This window comes from Apium graveolens, chromosome 1 (genome assembly GCF_009905375.1).
Source record: "Apium graveolens cultivar Ventura chromosome 1, ASM990537v1, whole genome shotgun sequence".
Taxonomy (NCBI): domain Eukaryota; kingdom Viridiplantae; phylum Streptophyta; class Magnoliopsida; order Apiales; family Apiaceae; genus Apium; species Apium graveolens.
Genome location: NC_133647.1, coordinates 9,692,403 through 9,712,940, shown reverse-complemented (window position 1 = coordinate 9,712,940; position 20,538 = coordinate 9,692,403). Strand labels below are relative to the sequence as shown.

Genomic DNA, 20,538 nt, shown 5'->3' with positions numbered 1-20,538 from the left:
ATTGTAACCTAGCAGCTCTCGTGATATTTGTTCATCACTGAGAGAGAACAGTTCCATTGTAACGGAGTTTATTATATTGAATATATCTGTTTACTGTTACTTGTGTTCGAAATCGATTTGATTGTATTAAACACTGTATTCAACCCCCTTTTACAGTGTTGTGTGATCTAACAATTGGTATCAGAGCCTGTTTGTTAACACACATACAGTAAAGATCCAAAACAATCATGTCTGAAGAAGCAGAAAATCCAACCAAGCCCACTAAAACTGAAGAAACTCAAAAGACTCAAACCCACAGTCGATATGTGACTATTAGGGTTCCCATACTGAGACCTTCTGAGTATCCCATATGGAAAGTGAATATGACTATGTTTCTGGAAGCTACAGATCCAGAATACCTTGACAGAATTAATGAAGGACCGCATAAGCCAACCAACTCTTTGTTGTAGTTGCAGATCAGCCAGCAAAGACCATACCAAAGGAGAAAAGTGAGTATACAGCTAAAGATATCTCATCCATTTCCAAGGATGCAAAGGTAAGGCATTTGTTGCATAGTGTCATTGATAATGTCATGTCAAACAGGGTAATTCATTGCAAGACTGCAAAGGAGATATGGGATACTTTGGAGACAAGATGCCAGGGAACTGATGCAATCAAGAAGAACAGGAGGAATATAATCACTCAAGAGTATGAGCACTTTGATTCAAAAGGTGATGAGTCATTAACTGACTTATACGACAGGTTTGCAAACTCTTGAATGATCTGTCAGTGGTGGACAAGGAATATGATCTTGAAGATTCAAATCTAAAATTCCCTTTAGCTCTTCCTGAAAGTTGAGATTTGAAGTCTACTACTATAAGAGACAACTATGCTCTTGATGAAACTACTCTTGATGAAATTTATGGTATGCTCAAGACTTATGAACTTGAGATGGATCAAAGAAGCAAGAGATATGGGAGAAAGTCAAGGACAGTTGCTCTTAAGCCTGAGGAGGAATTCCCCAAAGTGGCTATCTCAAAGAAAGGCAAAGAAAAAGCTCGCATCACAAAGTCTGATTCAGAATCATCAAGTTATGATGATGATGATTCAGAAACTGAAAGTTTACCTGAAATAGATGTTGATGAAGAGATGATGAAATTGTGTGCTCTTATGGTGAAGGGTATCACAAAGATAGCCTAAAAGAAATTCAGAAGGGGAAAGAAGTTTTCCAAGAAAGGTGGAAGTACTGATAAGAAAGGGTTCAGAAAGTATGAAGGCAAAAGTGCAAAGTCTGAAAGAGGAGACAACTCAAATGTCAAATGCTACAATTGTGGTTAAAGAGGCCACATATCTCCTGATTGTAAGAAATGAAAGAGTGACAAAGGCAAGGCACTTGTCACAAAGAAGAAAAGCTGGACAGACTCTTCAGATTCTGAAGATGAGGTGAATCATGTTTTAATGGCAAATGCTGATGGCAGCCCTGAAACTGCTGAATTAAAGGTACCTCAAACAACTTATGCCTTTCATACTGATGATATTACTGAGTTGAAATTATATCTTAAAATCATGTTTATTAGCTACAGAGATCAAACTTTAACATGTGAAAGATTAACTTCTGAAAATCTTGCTTTTAGGAAAAGGAATGATTATTTAGAAAAAAAGTTAGTTATGTTCCATCAAACTCAGAAAGAAAGAGATTATGCTTTTTATGTTAGAGATGAATTGCTAAAATTGAATAAATCTCTAAAAACTGAATTAGAAAAAAAAAGATTATCAAAACTTGGACTAACTCTGGCTGAACAACTCAGAATTTATTAAGTAGTGGAAACTGGAAAGAGGGCTTAGGTTATGGAGATGATAAAAGTGAAAAAGGAACTGAACAAATTGAGTCAATTATTGTTAAACAAACTGTTAAGCCAAAGGTAAATCATGTTAATTTTGTAGCTAAAACTGTAAAGTCTGATTCTGAAAAGATGAGAGAGTCTGTGACAGAAGCTCAGGAGAAGTCAACTTCTGACAAATTATAATAGTATAAACCAACTGAAGTCAACATAGGCTTAATGACAAAGAAAGAAGCTTAAGCATAAGCTGAAAGAAATAAGGAATGTCAACAAAGCCCTGCTCTCAGACTTTGTGGAGAAAGCTGGCCCATGAGTTTCTTATGGAGATGGCAACATGGGAAAAACTCTGGGATGTGGCAATATTAATCTTGGGAATGTCATCATTGAATCAGTAGCTCTTGTCTCAAGACTTAAACACAATCTGTTGAGTGTGAGTCAAATATGTGACAGAGGTTATCATGTGGAATTCTTTGAAGAACACTGTGAAGTTGTAAGCAATTCTACAAGCAAAGTGGTTTTGAAAGGTTACAGGCATGGTAACATTTATGAAGCTAGATTTCAACAAGTTCTGATGGTTCTGCAGTTTGTCTGTTGAGTAGAGCATCAATTGAAGAAAGCTGGAATTGGCACAAAAGACTCTCTCATTTAAACTTCAACAACATAAATGAGCTTGTAAAGAAAGATCTTGTAAGAGGACTGCCAAAATCAGTATTTGCTCCTGATGCCCTTTGTGATTCATGTCAAAAGGCAAAATAAAGAAAATCTTCTTTCAAGAGCAAAACCGAGTCATCAATTCTTGAGCCTTATCACCTACTACATGTTGATCTATTTGATCCAGTCAATGTCATGTCTATTACAAAGAAGAAATATGTTATGGTTATAGTGGATGAGTTCACAAGGTACACTTGGGTGTACTTCTTGCACAAGAAGAATGAAACTGCATTTACTCTAACTGATCATGTCAGACAGCTGGATAAGTTGGTCAAAGATTCTGTTAAAATTATAAGAAGTGATAATGGCCCTGAGTTCAAGAATTCAATCATGGAAGAGTTTTGCAAAGAGCATGGAATCAAACAGGAATTTTCTGCACCTGGAACTCCACAGCAAAATGGAGTTGTAGAAAGAAAGAACATGACTCTCATTGAAGCTGCACGAACTATGCTTGATGAAGCAAAGCTGCCAACCTACTTTTGGGTTGAAGCTGTGCAGACTGCTTGTTTTACACAGAATGCAACACTCATAAACAAGCAAGGAAAAACACCATATGAGATGGTGAAGAAAAAGAAGCCAAATCTGAAATACTTTCATGTATTTGGTTGCAAGTGTTTTGTTCTTAAGACTCATCCTGAGCAGCTGTCAAATTTTGATCTAAAAGCTGTTGGATATCCACTTTCCACAAAAGCCTTCAGAGTCTACAATTTAAGAACAAGGGTTGTCATGAAATCTATCAATGTATTTTTTTGATGATAAGAAGATTACTGGACTTGAAGATTTCAATGATCACGATCAGCTGAGATTTGAAAATGAAAACTTAAATTATGATTCTGTAAATTCTGATGACTTAAACTCTGATCCTGTAAGTACTGATGTCATTGAATCTGTGGTAACAACTCCAAAAGAAAATGCACCTGTCCAGGGGGAGTAAGCTGGAAATCCTACCACATCTCAAGACTCTTAAGAAGTATCAGAACCTGTCACTAGCTCTTCAAGTTCTGATGAGCCAAATTCTGATAATTCTGGAAGCTCTGATACTTCAAATCCTGAAGGTTCCAAGTCAAATTCCAAAGTCTCATAGAGCATAATTACAGGGGGAGCATCAGAAAATGCTGATGGAGATAGCATGGATCATGGGGGAGGATCCAGTTCTAGAAGTCAGCTTCAATCTGCAAGGAAGTGGACCAAATCACATACACCTGACTTAATTATTGGAGATCCTGAAGTAGGTGTCAAAACTAGAAGTGCAACATCAAATGAATGTCTCTATCACTCTTTTCTATCTCAGACTGAACCAAAGAAAGTGGAAGAAGCTCTGCAAGATGCTGATTGGGTGCAAGAAATGCAGGAAAAGTTAAATAAATTTGAAAGAAATTAAGTCTGGACCCTAGTGCCAAGACCAAAGTACAGATCAGTTGTTGGCACAAAATGAGTGTTCAGAAATAAAACTGACAGTGATGACATAATTACAAGGAATAAAGCAAGGCTGGTTGCTAAAGGCTACTCTCAACAGGAGGGATTGATTATGATGAAACATTTGCACTAGTTACTAGATTATAAGTCATAAGAATCTTTTTGGCTATGTTGCTCACAAAAAGTTCAAAGTCTTTCAAATGGATATGAAAAGTGATTTTCTTAATGGAGAATTGGAAGAAGAGGTGTATGTTGAACAACCTCCAGGCTTTGTAGATTCAAAATTTCCAAATCATGTCTACATGCTTGACAAAGCGCTTTATGGCCTTAAGCAAGCTCCTAGAGCATGGTATGAGACTTTAGCTCAATTCCTTCTGGAAAGTGGATTTCACAGAGGTACAATTGATAAAACACTGTTCTACCTCAACCATGGAAATGACTTACTTTTGGTACAGATATATGTTGATGATATCATATTTGGTTCTATAAATGCCAAACTCTGTGAGAGTTTTGCAAAGCTAATGCAGTCAAGATATCAAATGAGTATGATGGGAGAACTTAGTTATTTTCTGGGCCTTCAAGTCAAGCAAAATGAAGAAGGTACTTTTATTTGTCAATCTAAGTACACCAGAAATTTACTAAAGAAATTTGGAATGCAAGTTTGTTCAACTGCATCCACTCCATGGCCACTGCAACCAAGTTAGATAAAGATACTGGCTCACCAGTAGATATTACTAACTACAGAGGTATGATTGGTTCATTACTTTATTTAACTGCAAGTAGACCTGATATCATGTATGCTACCTGTCTTTGTGCAAGATTTCAGGCTGATCCAAGAGATCTTCACTTAATAGTTGTGAAAGAATTTTCAAGTACCTTAAGGGTACAGCTGATCTAAGATTATGGTATCCTAGATAATCATATTTTAAGCTAATAGGTTGCTCAGATGCAGATTTTGTAGGATGCAAAATAGATAGGAAAAGCACTAGTGGAAGCTGCCAATTTCTTGGAGGCAGACTGGTTTCTTGGTTTAGCAAAAACAGAAGTCAATTTCCACATCAATTGCAGAAGTAAAATATATTGTTGCATGAAGCTGTTGTGAACAGATTCTTTGGATGAAGAATCAGTTACTGAACTATGGGTTAGAATTTTCTAAAATACCCATTTACTGTGATAATCAAAGTGCTATTGCTATGACAGGTAATCCAGTTCAACACTCAATGACAAAGCACATCAGCATTATGTACCATTTCATAAGAGAACATCCTCTTAAAACTCAAAAGATAATATCCCAAAATGAACTTCATTTTTCAGCATATTTCTTGGGAAAACTAATTGTCCGACCATCCCTGGTTAAGCTTCAAACTGAGTCCCTGAAATTCTTAGAAAGAATTCAAGGTGACATTTGTGGTCCTATTCATCCATCTTCTGGCCCATTTAGGTACTTTATGGTTTTAATTGATACGTCAACTCGATGGTCTCATGTATGTCTACTTACAACCTGAAATACAGCCTTTGATAAATTACTTGCCCGAATAATTAAACTCCGAGCTCAATTGCCCGACCATCCCATTAAATCAATCCGACTAGATAATGCTGCTGAATTTACATCTGCAACTTTTAATGATTATTGTTTGTCAGTAGGAATCTCAGTTGAACACCCGGTAGCTCACGTACATACACGAAATGGTTTAGCAGAATCCTTAATTAAAAGACTTCAACTTATTGCATGTCCCTTACTCCTAAGAGCAAAGTTACATATATTTGATTGGGGTCATGCAATACTTCATGCTGCAAATATAATTAGAATAAGGTTTTCTCCTTACCACAAACAATCCCTTCAAGAATTGGTTCTTGGTCAAGTACCTAATATATCTTATTTAAAAGTATTTGGTTGTGCTGTGCATGTTCCTATATCACCACCGTAAAGAACTAAAATGGGACCTCAAAGAAGAATTGGTATATATGTTGGTTTTGATTCTCCTTCTATTATAAGGTATCTGGAACCATTAACTTGTGATGTTTTTACTGCTCGGTATGCTGATTGTCGTTTTGATGAATCTATGTTCCCTACATTAGGGGGAGATAAAATTTTACATAAATTAAATTCAGAAATATCATGGAATGCCTCAGGATTAAATGCTATTGATCCGTGTACTAAACAATGTGAATCTGAGGTTCAAAGAATTATACATATGTAAAATATTGCTAATCAAATGCTAGATGCATTTAATAATTCTAGAAATATTGTGAAATCATATATACCTGCTGTTAATGCTCCGACCAGGATTGGAATCCCTGACAATAAATCAATTTCAACGGAATTGATTGATGATTCAAAGCCACGCCAAAAGCGTGGTAGACCTATTGGTGCAAAAGATATTGTACCACGAAAACAGAAATTGATTGGAATTGCCCCAGAAGTGGCAAAAGTTTTAGAAAATACCCCAGAAGTGGTATTGCCTCCTGAAGAGGTTCAAGCCCCTGAAGTGGCTGTAACAAAACTCCCAGACGTGGGATTTCCTCCAAAAGAGAATGTTGCCCCAGAAGTGGCACATGCCCTAGAAGTGGAAAATGCTTCCACATAAGTAAAGGTACCTGAAAACTATGAGATCTCAATGAATTATGTCTATAACGCGAAATTACTAGATCATGGGAGTATTGAGGTTGATGATGTATATGCTTTTTCTGTGGTATCTGATATTATTATGAACTCCGATCCTGAACCACAAAGTGTGGAAGAGTGTCGATACCGAGATGATTGACCAAAATAGAAAATTGCGATTCAAGAAGAATTACAATTCTTGCACAAGAGAAATATATTTGGATCTGCAGTCCAAACACCAGCTGGTATAGTCCCCGTCGGGAATAGATGGGTGTTTGTACAAAAACAAAATGAGAAAAATAAAATTGTGAGATATAAGGCTCGACTAGTAGCCCAAGGATTCTCTCAAAGACCTGGTTTTGATTAACAGGAAACATACTTTCCTGTGATGGATGGAGTTACTTTTCGTTTTCTAATGGGTATGGCTTATATGAAAAAACTGGAAACACGTTTGATGGACGTTGTGACAGCAAACCTGTATGGATCACTTGATAGTGATATTTATATGAAAATTCCTGAAGGATTAAATATCGAGGACAATAAGCCTCAACATTTATATTCTGTTAAGTTACAATGATCATTGTATGGTTTGAAACAATCTAGTCGTATGTGGTACAACAGGCTTCGTGAATACTTATTAAATGATGGATATGTTAATAATCAAGTATGTCCTTACATTTTTATTAAACGGTCATCAACTGGTTTTGTTATTATTGCTGTATATGTGGATGATTTGAATATTATCAGTACTACTGAAGATATTACTAATACTGCTAACTATTTGAAAAATGAGTTTGAAATGAAAGATCTTGGAAGGACGAGATTTTGTTTAGGTATACATGTGGAGCACTTATCTTCAGGAATATTTGTTCATCAATCAAACTACACTGAAAAGATTCTTGATTGGTTCTACATGGACAAAGCTCATCCACTAACCACACCAATGGTTGTTCGATCACTCGAGGTTGAAAATGATCCTTTTCGTCCTAGAAAATAGGATGAAGAGGCTCTTGGACCTGAAGTTCCATATATCAGTACAATTGGCGCTCTCATGTATCTTACAAACAACACACGACCTGATATTGCATTTGCAATGAACCTGTTGGCAAGATTAGTTCTGACCCTACTAAAAGGCATTAGGGCGGAATCAAACATATATTCAGATATCTTCGAGGGACAATCGATCTTAGACTATTCTTCCCAAAAAATTCAAGATCACGACTAGTTGGATATGCAGATGATGGATACATGTCAGATCCTCACTTTGGGCGATCACAAACATGTTACCTATTTACATATTGTGATACTGCTATCTCTTGGAAGTCTACAAAAATGGCTGCAACTTCATCAAACCATGCAGAGTTACTAGCAATTCATGATACAAGCAGAGAATGTATTTGGCTAAGGTCGGTCATTCAACATATTCGAGAATCATGTGGATTATCAAGTATTTCAGACAGTCCTATAGTTTTATTCGAGGATAACTCGACCTACATCAAACAACTTAAGGAATGATATATTAAAGGGGATCGAACAAAACACATATTGCCAAAATTCTTCTACACTCATGAACTTCAAGAAAATGGTGATATTGATGTCCAACAAGTTCGCTCATGCGATAATCTGACGGATATATACTTACAAAATCACTACCAACATCAACATTTGAGAAACTGAGAAATAATATGGGTATGTGTAGATTAAAAAGTTTGCTACATCAAAATGTGAGATATTTTATTCAGGGGGAGGATGTACTCTTTTTCCTTCTTCAAGATTTTTATCCCACAGGGTTTTTCCTTGCAAGGTTTTAATGAGGCAGTCAATCTTTGCAATAACTTGCATTTGACAATCAAGGGGGAGTGTTAAAATATTTGAATAAATATAAAGTGATTGTCAAAGCGTCTCGAGGAAGTCTCTCAAATCTTACTGAGGAAGACTTGCACAACTTCTTAAGAAAGAAACTTAATCAGGAAGACTTGTAAAGTTTATCGAGGAAGACTTGTAAAGCTTATCGAGGAAGTTTTGTAATACTTGATGAAGAAGATTTGAATAGCTTACTTAGCAAGACTTGTAAACCAACTACTATAAATAACTCATTTAGCTAATGAAATTAGATACAACTTTCTCTCCATATCTTTTATTCTCCTATACTTCCTCTACATTAAACATAACTAATATTTTCAGTCAAGGTTTATAACACAATATTCATTGTTTTAATTATTATGCAACATAACTTAAGGTGTGAATATTGTTATACTATATATGGCAATGAAGAGCACATTTTAATGCACCTTGACAATTTTGGAGTTTAAAATTTTTAAGGTATTAAAAATTAAACAAGTCTTCTTAATTTAGTTTAGGAAAAGAGTCATTAGGTATTCAATTGTTAAATTTCTTGAATGACTTAAATAGAAAATTCAACCAATTTTTAGGAGCTAAAAATTAAGGAGCAATAAATTAATTTTATAACATTAATCATCATTGTTATATAATAAGTGCAACAAAAAGGAGGGTTGCATGTGTTTTGGATATTTTTAAACCACAACAAACACAATATTTCAAAACTCACTTTAAAATTAAGTCAGGTCTTGCTAGAAATCATGGATTCTTTGTGAGTAAAGAACCCAGCTTCTGTCTTGAGAGAATACAAGAACTATGAATCTGTTTGTTACATGTGAACTAAGGACCCATGCATGCTTTATATTTCCATTTTCTAAAGAAAAACTATTTCTATTTCCATTTCTGGCTTAGCAGATTTGTGCAGAATCTTGTAGATCCGTGACCCTCCTTTGTCCAGTTAATCTTGACTCTTGATCTTGTATTCTCCCCAGCTACTTTGTAGGCTTTTCAATCTAGTTGATAGATTGTTTGTTGACTGATAATCTTGAATCTTCATTTGTTTGCATTTTGTATTTGAAAGGCATATCGAGATCTCTGGTTTTTTCTATAGAGAAGTGACATCTCGATAAGTATAATGACTTATCGAGATCTCTGAGTTCTCTATAGGTATATTTGACTTGTCAAGATCTCTTGATATTTGCATGCTAAATGACTTGTCGATATGTTTGAGATCTCTACATGTAGAATTGACTTGTCGATATCTCAGAGACCTCTGTATACATTTTTACTTGTCGATATCTCTGAGACCTCTAATGATAATTTGACTTGTCGATATCTCCAATCTTCACATCTTCAATTTGACTTGTCGATATCTCTGAGACTTCTCTATAAGCCATTTTGAACTTCTCGATAAGTCGTTATGGAGTTCTCAAATGACTTCTGTATATTACTTGATTTGTGACTTGTCGATATCTTGACTTTGAACATTTTTCATAAAACAGATTTATGCAACTCCAAACTTCTGTATCATTTCTCTGAGACATGATCTAACTTGATTTTCTTCCAGAATTTATTCCTTAGGCTTGAACTGTTTACATATAAATACTTCAGTCTAATCTTCTAACCATTGTTACAGACTCAAGTAATACAATACAAAATACAAAGTTGATTATCAACCAACTAAATCTTAGGGCTGTCAATTCGGCCTGGTCTTGTTATTGTATAGGCATGTCTTGTACAACAATCATCCTAATCAGCAATAATGGAAATTAGTACCAGTGTTCAAGGGAGAGCACAATAATTATGGAGATTAGTATAACTAAGTAATCATCATATTCAATCACATTATCGATTTAATGTGTAAATGATCTTCTAAACATTTGACATCTTTGAGTCCATCTGTGAGTTTAAGTAACCGGGAAATTTTTAGATGGTGAAAGCATACACTCTTTTTTAAGTCAGATCAAAACACAGTATAATGATAATTGATTTACTATGCCTTGAACACTTATTCACACTACAATGATTAGTTACTGGTCCTAACTCGTCACCGAAAAATATCAATATTCGAGACTAACCGACTAAATTGTAACCGCAAATTAACAATTTATAAGAAATAACATTTATTTATATGAACTGCACCTAAAACTAAGCTTAAATACACCAAAATCCATCTAATAATAAGCTCATCAAGATGCACCTAATAAAAAACTCAAATACACTGAAAATCATCAACTCACACTATGATGAAAAAATCGAGACTTATTTTAAACAAAACTCCAATAAATTGAAATGTTCCTAAATCCAATAAACGATACTTGCCAAACATTCGAACAAGGCAGATAAAATCATAATATTAAGCTTACAGCTTAATAAAAAATGCATAAGTTGAAAACTAATAAGATTGCACGTTGCAAAACAAATTCAGTAGGGGTTTAAAGAAGTTGTATTCAAAAAATAGTATATATGTAAGTTTATAGCTTTATTACAAACGATCTTGAGTACTTAAACTCAAACCGATAAATCTTTAGATACAAATCATTTCAAGATGCTTAATAATAAAATCACACGTAAATAGAAGTTAGTATGTAAATTCACATCTTCATAGTTAATATTAAAATTATTGGACTCATTTCTCAACACCCAAACCTCGAGCAACAATGACTATGAAGTATAATAATTACAGCCTCCTCGACAATTATAATGTGCAACAATCAAATGGCCTATGATAATTATATACAAAATCTGGAAAATTACCGATATAGATAATAATTTCATAATAATATTTAAAGTATAGAGTAATTGCAGAAAGTTCTTTTATATGTTTATATTGTTTTCAGTCAGCAAACGCCTCATTTTGAGTAGCGATTTCAGTCGGCAAAGAAATTTGAGAGGAGGTGATACATAAAATTTGATTTTAGGCTGTGATTCGATTCGGGCGGCTCGCTAACTTGCCTGACTCAAACTCATTTTATTGGGTTCCGCTCAGCTTGTTTAGTCAAACGAGCCGGAGTTCGTGTAGTGGTTTAGACTCCTTTAATTAAACAAGCTGGCTCGACTTGATTCGTGAAATTAAATGAGTCGATTTCGGGGTAGCATTTTAGGCTCGACCTATTAAAATCGACTCATTTGGCCAAACAAGACCACTCGAATTACCTCGTAAAAATAAACGAATCAAATTTGAACACAAATTTAAAGCTCAAATATTTAAACGAGTCGGCTCAGTTTGACTAACTTAAACTCGACTGAAATTAGGGATGGCTCGAAACTCGGCTCCAACAAAGTAGATTGATGTCCTGGTGACCCGACCCAAAATAAAACCCGGAAATATTTTTTGTAGTAGAAGAGAAAGTCCGCAATTACAGCTGACAACTTCCCATTCTTACATCACTTGCTGCAAGTCAATCAATATACACAAACAACCATATATACATATACATTATACTTGCATATTATTATATACTCCCAAAGTCAAGAAACTATAAATTACACAACTTTCTTCACAGACAAAGCAAAAAAGCACTCTTCTTCAGGTGAGTTTCATCAATTTTTAGCTTCTTGTTTTACTTTGATTCGTTATTTTCATCTAGGCTATTGTTGTTTTGATTGTATATGTGATTTATGTGAACCCCTTTTGGTTAAATCTTGTATTGTTGTTGTTTGATTGAGTTAAGTTAAGAGGTGTTAGGTTACTTAGTGAAGATTTTGTGTTTCAATTTTTCGAAAGTGGGATGATTTTGTGTTTTTGTGGTTATTACAGGAAGTTGTGAAGTGGGGTTTTGGATTAGTGGTTAGATTTTGATTAAAAGAGGGTAGTTATGTTGGGTGATGAGTTTTAGATTTCGGATTTATGGGGTGTGTTTTAGGGAAAGAGGGTTCGTCGGTTGTAGTGTATAATGGTCCGGAAGTGGGACGGGAGGGTGGGGGTGGAGGGAGTAAGAGTAATGTGAGTGTTGAAGTTAGTCAGAGTTTAGAAGTTGGTGCGAGTACGGTTGAGAATAGTAATGGTAATGGTGGTGGTGGTGGTAATGAGGTTGTCGAGACGGTGAAGGTGGAGAAAGAGGTGAGGTCAAAAAGTGAGAGAAGAAAGGGGAAGGCGAATCCTAGGTTGAGTAATTTTGCGAAGAATAGACATGGGGAGCAGGTTGCTGCTGGATGGCCACCTTGGCTTTCGGATGTTCTCGGAGAAGCACTTGATGGTTGGTTACCTCGACGTGCTGACAGTTTTGAGAAAATTGATAAGGTAGGTTTATTTTTTTAAAAAAAGAAAAATCTTCTGTTGATTTGTATTGTTGTTAATGGGTGATGTTTTCACGGTTATATTCTGTTTTCAGATTGGGCAAGGAACTTATAGCAATGTATACAAAGCTAGAGATAATATAACAGGTAAAATTGTGGCACTAAAGAAGGTGAGATTTGATAATTTGGAACCTGAGAGCGTGAAATTCATGGCTAGAGAAATTGTCATTTTACGAAGACTTGATCATCCAAATGTCATTAAATTGGAAGGTTTGGTCACTTCAAGGATGTCATGCAGTTTGTATCTGGTATTTGAGTATATGGAACATGACTTGGCTGGATTAGCTGCTAGCCCAGGCATCAAGTTTACAGTAGAGCAGGTTAAATGTTATATGCAACAGCTGTTATCTGGACTTGAGCACTGTCACAAACGTAATGTGCTTCATCGTGATATAAAAGGGTCAAATCTTCTTCTTGATGATGGGGGAGTCCTTAAAATAGCTGATTTTGGGTTGGCTACAGTGTTTAATCCGAACCACAAGCATCCCATGACCAGTCGGGTGGTTACACTATGGTATCGGCCTCCAGAACTTCTTCTTGGTGCTACTGATTACAGTGTTGGCATTGATTTATGGAGTGCAGGTTGCATATTAGCTGAGTTATTGGCAGGAAAACCTATCATGACCGGTCGCACAGAGGTACTGCAACTGCCATTTCTTTAAAATTTTTAATTTGATCTCTGCAGTGTGGCTTAAATTTTTAAATATTTCTTACATTTTGCCTATTATACTGTTCATTTGATGCTTAACATTTGGTGAAATATTTCCAAATTTATTTGAAGTTTAAATGGCTTTGAAAGATAATCTAGAATCTTTGAGTAGGGTTGTATAACATATATTTACATGAATAAGAACATTAGCTGATGCAGGACAACCTAGAAGAATAAATAACAGAAGACAAAAAGTTTTTTAAAATTAATCTGCTTCAATTGCAATTGCCATGAGGAATGTTGCCTTGATCAAACTTTGCAAATTAATTGAATTTTGAACAGTCTTTTGTTGTCAATAAAAATGCAATCTTTACCATCTTCGGGTATTGTTAAGAGTTGATATGACTCATACTCTGAAATTGGCAAGCATGTATTGCGTTTAATATATGAAACACTACGTCTACCCCTATGTTGCACGGGGACGCCTACTAGGTGGCGTACCGAAGTTTGGGGACGTCCCCAAAAGCTGGGACGGCGGGTTGATATTGGGGACGTTTCCTGAACTAAATTAACAAATATACCCGTCCCCACTTAAATAAAACATACAAAACCGTAATCTGAGCCTCTTGTAATGACTTATATGCACACGCTCTTCATATAATATAATGCTTCTCCAGGAATTCTGAACAATATGAAACAGTGAAGAACAAGATGTTGGTGGAGATAATTTTGATTCTTTAGGAGATGTTGGATTCTTGAAATTTGCATAACTTTCACTTGACGAGCCTGAAATGGAGAATGAGTTGATCTCCGACGATTTTAATATTTGAGAATGTTGGATCTATCCTATATATATAATTTTTTTAATATTTTTTTAATATATTACTTGCCGTCCCCGTACCCTTTCATTTTAAAAATGCCGTTTCATGTCTCCGTCCCCGTACCGGTATATGTTCCTGTACTCGTCTCCGTGCAACATAGGTCCACCCAATGCTAATATTAAATGTGCGATGGAGACTGCGATGTGTTAGCGTGACAAAATACTTACATGTGAGTTGTTTATATTAAAAATTTAGAAACAAATAAGAAGAAAAGATACAGGCGGATAATAGAAGAGCAGTTTGATGCCTTTTCAGTAATCAGTCACCATAAAGTCTTGCACATGAATTAGTTGATCTTGTTTTCTTTTAAAATTTTGGTTTGAAATTTCAGTTATGTGGGTATTGTGATTTTTTAATATCATGTGCCATGTCTTGTTTTCAAGGTAGAACAGCTGCATAGGATATACAAGCTGTGTGGGTCACCTTCTGATGAATATTGGAAAAAGTATAAACTGCCAAATGCTACTTTATTTAGACCTCAACAACCCTACAAGCGAAACATTTCAGAGACATTTAAAGCTTTCCCACCGTCATCATTGCCACTGATCGAAACCCTTCTTGCAATTGATCCAGTGGAGCGCAAGACAGCTACAAATGCACTAAGAGCTGAAGTAAGTTTATTTGTAAATCAGTGTTCCATTACGTGCCAGATTAGCCCTAATAAACTCCAAATATGAGTAAGGCTTATTTAAACCTTTTAGTTACTACCGTGCTTGAATTTCCGTTTGACCTTAGAAGAGTTTCATATTGTTTTTTTTAGCTATAAGGCCATACATATACTATATTCTGTGCAAATATATATTTTAAACAAATACAGAAAAGATAATAAAAACTAATGTCTGGGAGAACTATTAAAATTTTCCACTCCCTGCAAACACATTGTAGTATCTGTGTACAGCTGGGAAATGCATGTTACTGCAGGTGCAGTTGAAGTGATTACCCAAAATCTTGATGTCTCTACTTGTCCAAGTTAACAACGTAGTCTCTGAAATTATTTTAGTGATTTTCTAATTTTGTATTGACAAAAGCATTTGTTATGAATAGTTTCCTTGATTTTTTTTTTAAAATTGTGGATCGGCTACAATTTTCATACTTGGTTTTCTCCTGTTTCTATTTCCTAAATTTGAATTATTCTGTTATGATGACATGGTTAGAACTTAGAATGTTTCGGGTAATGTTTTCTATTTTAGCAATCTGAATTGGTAGACTATTAACTCAAGGGGTTGCTATGATTTTTTTTTGCGGTCCAAGGAGATTATCAATCTATTGTTTTATCGTTAGCCAGTTCTGTTGAAGAGTTACAACTTTATTAGTGATATAGGTAGTGGGTTCAATACACTCTTACAAAATCCTGTCCCGCCACTTTTGGTCGTGAGGTAGACTGACCATTTATAATATATGCTTAATCTCGCCTTTTTGACACTTCATGCTTCTAGTATTGCAGAGATTATATAAGTGCCAAAGGTTGTTCCTATGTTAAGTATGTTCCTTGACACAGTTTTAGTACCATTAGTCCTTAAATTTTTCCTATGCTGGTACTGGCAGCTTGCCTCGTTTAGCTTTTAATTACATTCCTCACCACTGTTTTAGTTCCATCAGTTCTATAAATTTAACTTCTAACTTCTGTTTTTATGCAGTTCTTCACTACAGAACCATACGCTTGTGATCCTTCTAGCCTCCCAAAATATCCTCCTAGCAAAGAAATGGATGCTAAAAGACGGGATGATGAAGCCCGAAGGTAAAGAGATTAATAAATCCTGAATTTGACCATAATATGATCGGACTAGTGCAATTCTTTTTAAGGGTTAAGATCTAATTTACTATGTTTCTACTAGTCTCTGTGATTAATAAATAATCATAATTTGTAAGATTAGGGTATGCTATGCTTTTTAATTCGTCTTTTATGCAAAATAACACTTTTCAACTCATATTAGGACTTTCTTTTTTCTGATCCCCCTTGTGTAGAATATTCTATGATAGTGAAAGAAACATTAAAATTTCGTTTAAATCTGTCTCCTTGTAGCAAACATTTTTCTTGTTTCTAGTAAATGCCTCGCACACATTGAATAAACCTTTCTAGTTTTCCAGAATAAAAGCGACTTGTGAGGATTGAGGACAAATTCAGCAGTCCCATCTAATTTCTTTGTAATCTAATAGTCCCTCTGAACAATAAATAATCACATATTGTTTAGGTTTGTCTTTCGTGCAATCTAACACTTTGCAAATTGTGAGGACAACTTTAGCAGTCCCATCTCATTTACTTATCGGGATTCAGAATCCACTAATAGTTGAAGAAGGAGAAAAGAAGTATGTGGATGAATTCAGTTACTAGGAGGAGAAGTATGAGCCTTGTTGGCACAATTTTAAAGCACCTTGAAATATTATTTATGTGATTTGCAACAAGGATTTTAAGAGTAAATAAGTGTTTAGTTTGTATCATTAAGTGTAGGTTTGGTTGCTTTTACTCTGTTATACTGATTCTTTTGTGATGGAGAAACAAGATTCCACCTTGAATGAAGAGAGATGAACCAGGTGTCCTGTTCTCAAGAGCTTTCTTGAAGCTATTACTTCACAAAACTTAATCTGATCAGATAGTTCTTCTCTGATTTGCTAGAAGACAATCGTCCAGCATCCTTTTTACCATATATAGATGTCAATCGGGATCAATATATGGTAACCGAAGTACTTCTGTATGAACTAAAATATGCTAACTAGGATAGATACTACTATTTACTAGTGTTACTCACCCATGTATATTGCCTCACTGTAGTTGAATGAATGAGTTTTTGATGTTGCTGCTTATCATTGGCCGAGAAAATAACTCGTCATAGCATGTACCATACATCCCAGCCTATGTTATCTCACTACCAGTATGACTGTTTAGTTTCTCTTCAACCCACAACATAAGAGCTGTTCCTTGAGGCTCATTGACGTTCACTATTGTAGCTATTTTCTTTTCCCAAAAGGAATTAAAATTGCTCTTCTGGTTTTAATTTAATATATCATGATAGACCTGAGTCTGGGCTGGGGTATAACCAAAATATAGTAGACAATATTAGGTTACAGATTAATAAACCCTACTTTTTAAATAGGAAGAAAAGCACCTCATTATAATATACAAGATAACAACATTCTCTGGTAATGGTGCAAAAAAAATCGGACAACTTCTTATTCTCTTAATTTTATCCTTCCTTTATTTCTCTATCTTTACAGATTGATAAATATCTGATTATTGAATCACATGTATCACATCATAAAAATTCTCTCCTTAGCGATATATATCTAAGAAGATTTTCCAAAATCTTATCCCTATAATTTATCCAAAAGTAAGTGGTACGAATAGCTAAAATGCTGCTATCTCGTGATTCAATAAACTATCCTTTATGTACCCAGTAACGAACCTTATCGATTCTTCGAATTTTTTACCCTTGAAGTTTTCTATTTGTAATTCAGATGTTAAAACTTTATTGAAATGATCAGGTCTGTGATCTGCCTTGACAATGTGATAAGATGCGTTACTATGTTGAAGCATTTTAAAATTAATTTTGATGTGAAGTTGTGTCGCTCCTAATTTGGAATTTGTTATCTACCAACATGGCTGTGACAAATAGGATAAAAAGCATTTAGAAATTAATTCATTATTGTACATATTGTATTACTGTAAATTAATATAAATTTAATGGCTCAATTGATCCTTTTTCCAACCACACTTCCCCCTAGTGAAAGATGTATGTAAACACGAAACACCGCCTCATTTGATCTTATTAGTGTATGTGAAGTTTAAGTGCTCTACATTCCAAGTAATTTACTATGGTTTTAATCTGTTCTCCCTTATGTATCAGGCCTAACTAATCATAATTTTTTCCTTCGCAGAGCAAGAGCTTCTAGTAAAGTCCAAGGTGAAGGTGGTAAGAGAACACGTGCTCGGGCAGTTCGGGCATATCCCGCACCTGAAGCTAACGCTGAGCTGCAACCTAATCTTGATGTATGTCTTAATGGTGCTTCTTTTCATTGTTATTCGATATATGTGGAGCGTTTGGTTTATCTTTTTTTTTTCCTCAAAGTAGTAAAAAAAATAATCGACGAAGTTGTAAAACTTTCGTACTTTGCTTCCTAACCCCCCTTCTCTGCCCCACAAAAAATTGTATGGCCTGCTTTTACGTATTATGACTGATGAAACAATATTTCAAATCAGAATCTTGTAATATCATCTTAGGAGTTAGGACAGTAGACTCCAAGTAAAAGATTTTTTTTTGACTTTATTACTAACTATAATCTATGTGTATCTCTGTGTATGGATGTTGTGTAAAGGTGGGTGATGGAGAGGTCAAACCATGTTTAGGTGAATGAGTCAGGTGTATCATTTTACAGAAGTTAAGATTCTAACAAGTCATTTGGCAAAAAAAAAGAAAAAAAGAATCTTAGAAGTCTTAATTTTCAGGCGTAAGCACTGAAGAACTAATAATACGATATCTAGCCTTATTTCCATTAGTGATACTGGTACTGGGGACATCTGGCTGAGTTGGTAGGATCCCTGAATTCATGATTTTCTCAGGGATTAACATTAGAAAATAATTGTACCAAGAAAGAATTGTGTAGGAATGTAAAGAAAGAAACTTTAGTCGAGGAAGCAATTAATTTTATGATAAACTTGTATCGTTCATCTTTTTATCCTTGTTGACATAAATTGGTCTTCATTACTTAAATTTTACGCTACTGAATAATATTATGGTTGTGCTAATCAGGGTTGGACATGTCATGTGACATATCCCTTTGATATTTGCAAATTTTGATTGTCCAGAAGAAAATTTTAGTTCATCACAGTATATGTGAAGGCTACTATTGAGTACAGTTTAAAGGCCATCATCAGAGAACCTAATTCTTATCTCTGTACATTATCCAGTATTATTTAAATAAATAGGAACAAGCTCATGCTTCAAGTGCATTAAATACATGAAGGTGTGTTGATTTTTCGAGCCAAGTAACAGCATCTGTTTTCCACCAGTCCCTTGTCTGAATATGTGTATTGAATGATGAACGTAGTTGCTAGAATTTGTCTTTCATAATTATAGTTATTCAATTTGGATAATCAGAGATTCAGAGTATCTAACTGTTCATTACTAATTTTTCTTATGATAGTCAAAATATTTGTTTGGTTTCTTTGTTGACTTCTTTATCATCCAATGATTATTTTTCTTTTCTATCAGCGACGACGTTTAGTTAACCATGCAAATGCCAAGAGCAAGAGCGAAAAGTTTCCACCACCTCATGAGGATGGAGGACTTGGTGTTCCCTTGGGTGCTTCACATCACATGGATCCAACCTATATTCCCACTGACGTGCCATTTAGTTCCAACTCACTCTCCTACTCCGCGGAACCTGTTCAAAATTGGTCAGGCCCATTGGTGGACCCTGCTAATACTGGCGGCGCGAGACGAAAGAAACAGGTTGCAACTGATGCACGACATGCAAGAAAACATCAGATTCGATAAAAGGTTTACCGAGTCTAGTTTAGTTTTGAGGTGTTATGTGTAAATGGTTTGAAGTCTAGTGGTATACACCAGAGGTTTGAGATACTCGCAGATTGACCAGCGGTAACAAACTCTTAGGATTCGGGTAGATTATTTATAGCAGAGGATTTTTAACTTTTTATGAAAGTCTTAAAGTCGTTCAATCTTTATATCTTTCAAGTGGGCTGTTTGTTCTTGATTACCATTGTATTTGTTAGAGATGCTTGTCTATAATTTGGCATTAGTATTTGCTTCTAGGCTCAACCTAGTAAATTTATGAAAGTTTCAAGTTATTCTCCAAGTTTCTGTGGATCAAGGCAACAAGGTTCACCATCGATATTTTTTTTTACTGATAACAAGTTTAAATTATTCATTTATCGAGATTTTACATTTTTTGATCAGGGTTCTTGTTAACCTCTGGACTATTTTTTCTGTGTCAACATTTCTTCATGGTAATTGGGATGAAGTATCTAGAAAGTCACCATATAAAGTATCTACTGAAAATTTATGGAACATGAAGTGGAACCTCAACAAAATGAAATTCAAATAAACGAATAATTCGGTGAGACAAATAATTTTTCCGGTAAAATATTTTTAAAAATGATGTTTAAACCAAATTAAATCAAATATACTCCAGGAGGGTAAGATGATTATTCAAATAATGCATGTATAGTCTTAATTAAAAAGTCTCGATAAATTAATATAAAAATCTCGATAAATTAATAAAATTTTCGATCGCTAACATATTCGATTGCATATGATTCCAAATAGTTTCATATCTTCTAGTTGTTTGATATTTGCAAACGCT

At 34.9% G+C, this 20,538-nt stretch overlaps 1 protein-coding gene across 1 annotated transcript; it reads left to right on the top strand.

The window, feature by feature from the left end:
* Positions 1-11,698: 11,698 nt before the first annotated feature.
* On the top strand, positions 11,699-19,900 carry LOC141660629 (putative serine/threonine-protein kinase At1g54610). Its single transcript, XM_074467619.1, has 7 exons — positions 11,699-11,924; positions 12,152-12,634; positions 12,726-13,328; positions 14,604-14,831; positions 15,858-15,958; positions 18,094-18,205; positions 19,428-19,900. The coding sequence occupies exons 2-7, from the start codon at positions 12,242-12,244 to the stop codon at positions 19,710-19,712; spliced, it is 1,722 nt and encodes a 573-aa protein (XP_074323720.1). The 5' UTR covers positions 11,699-11,924; positions 12,152-12,241; the 3' UTR covers positions 19,713-19,900.
* The last annotated feature ends 638 nt before the right edge of the window (positions 19,901-20,538 follow it).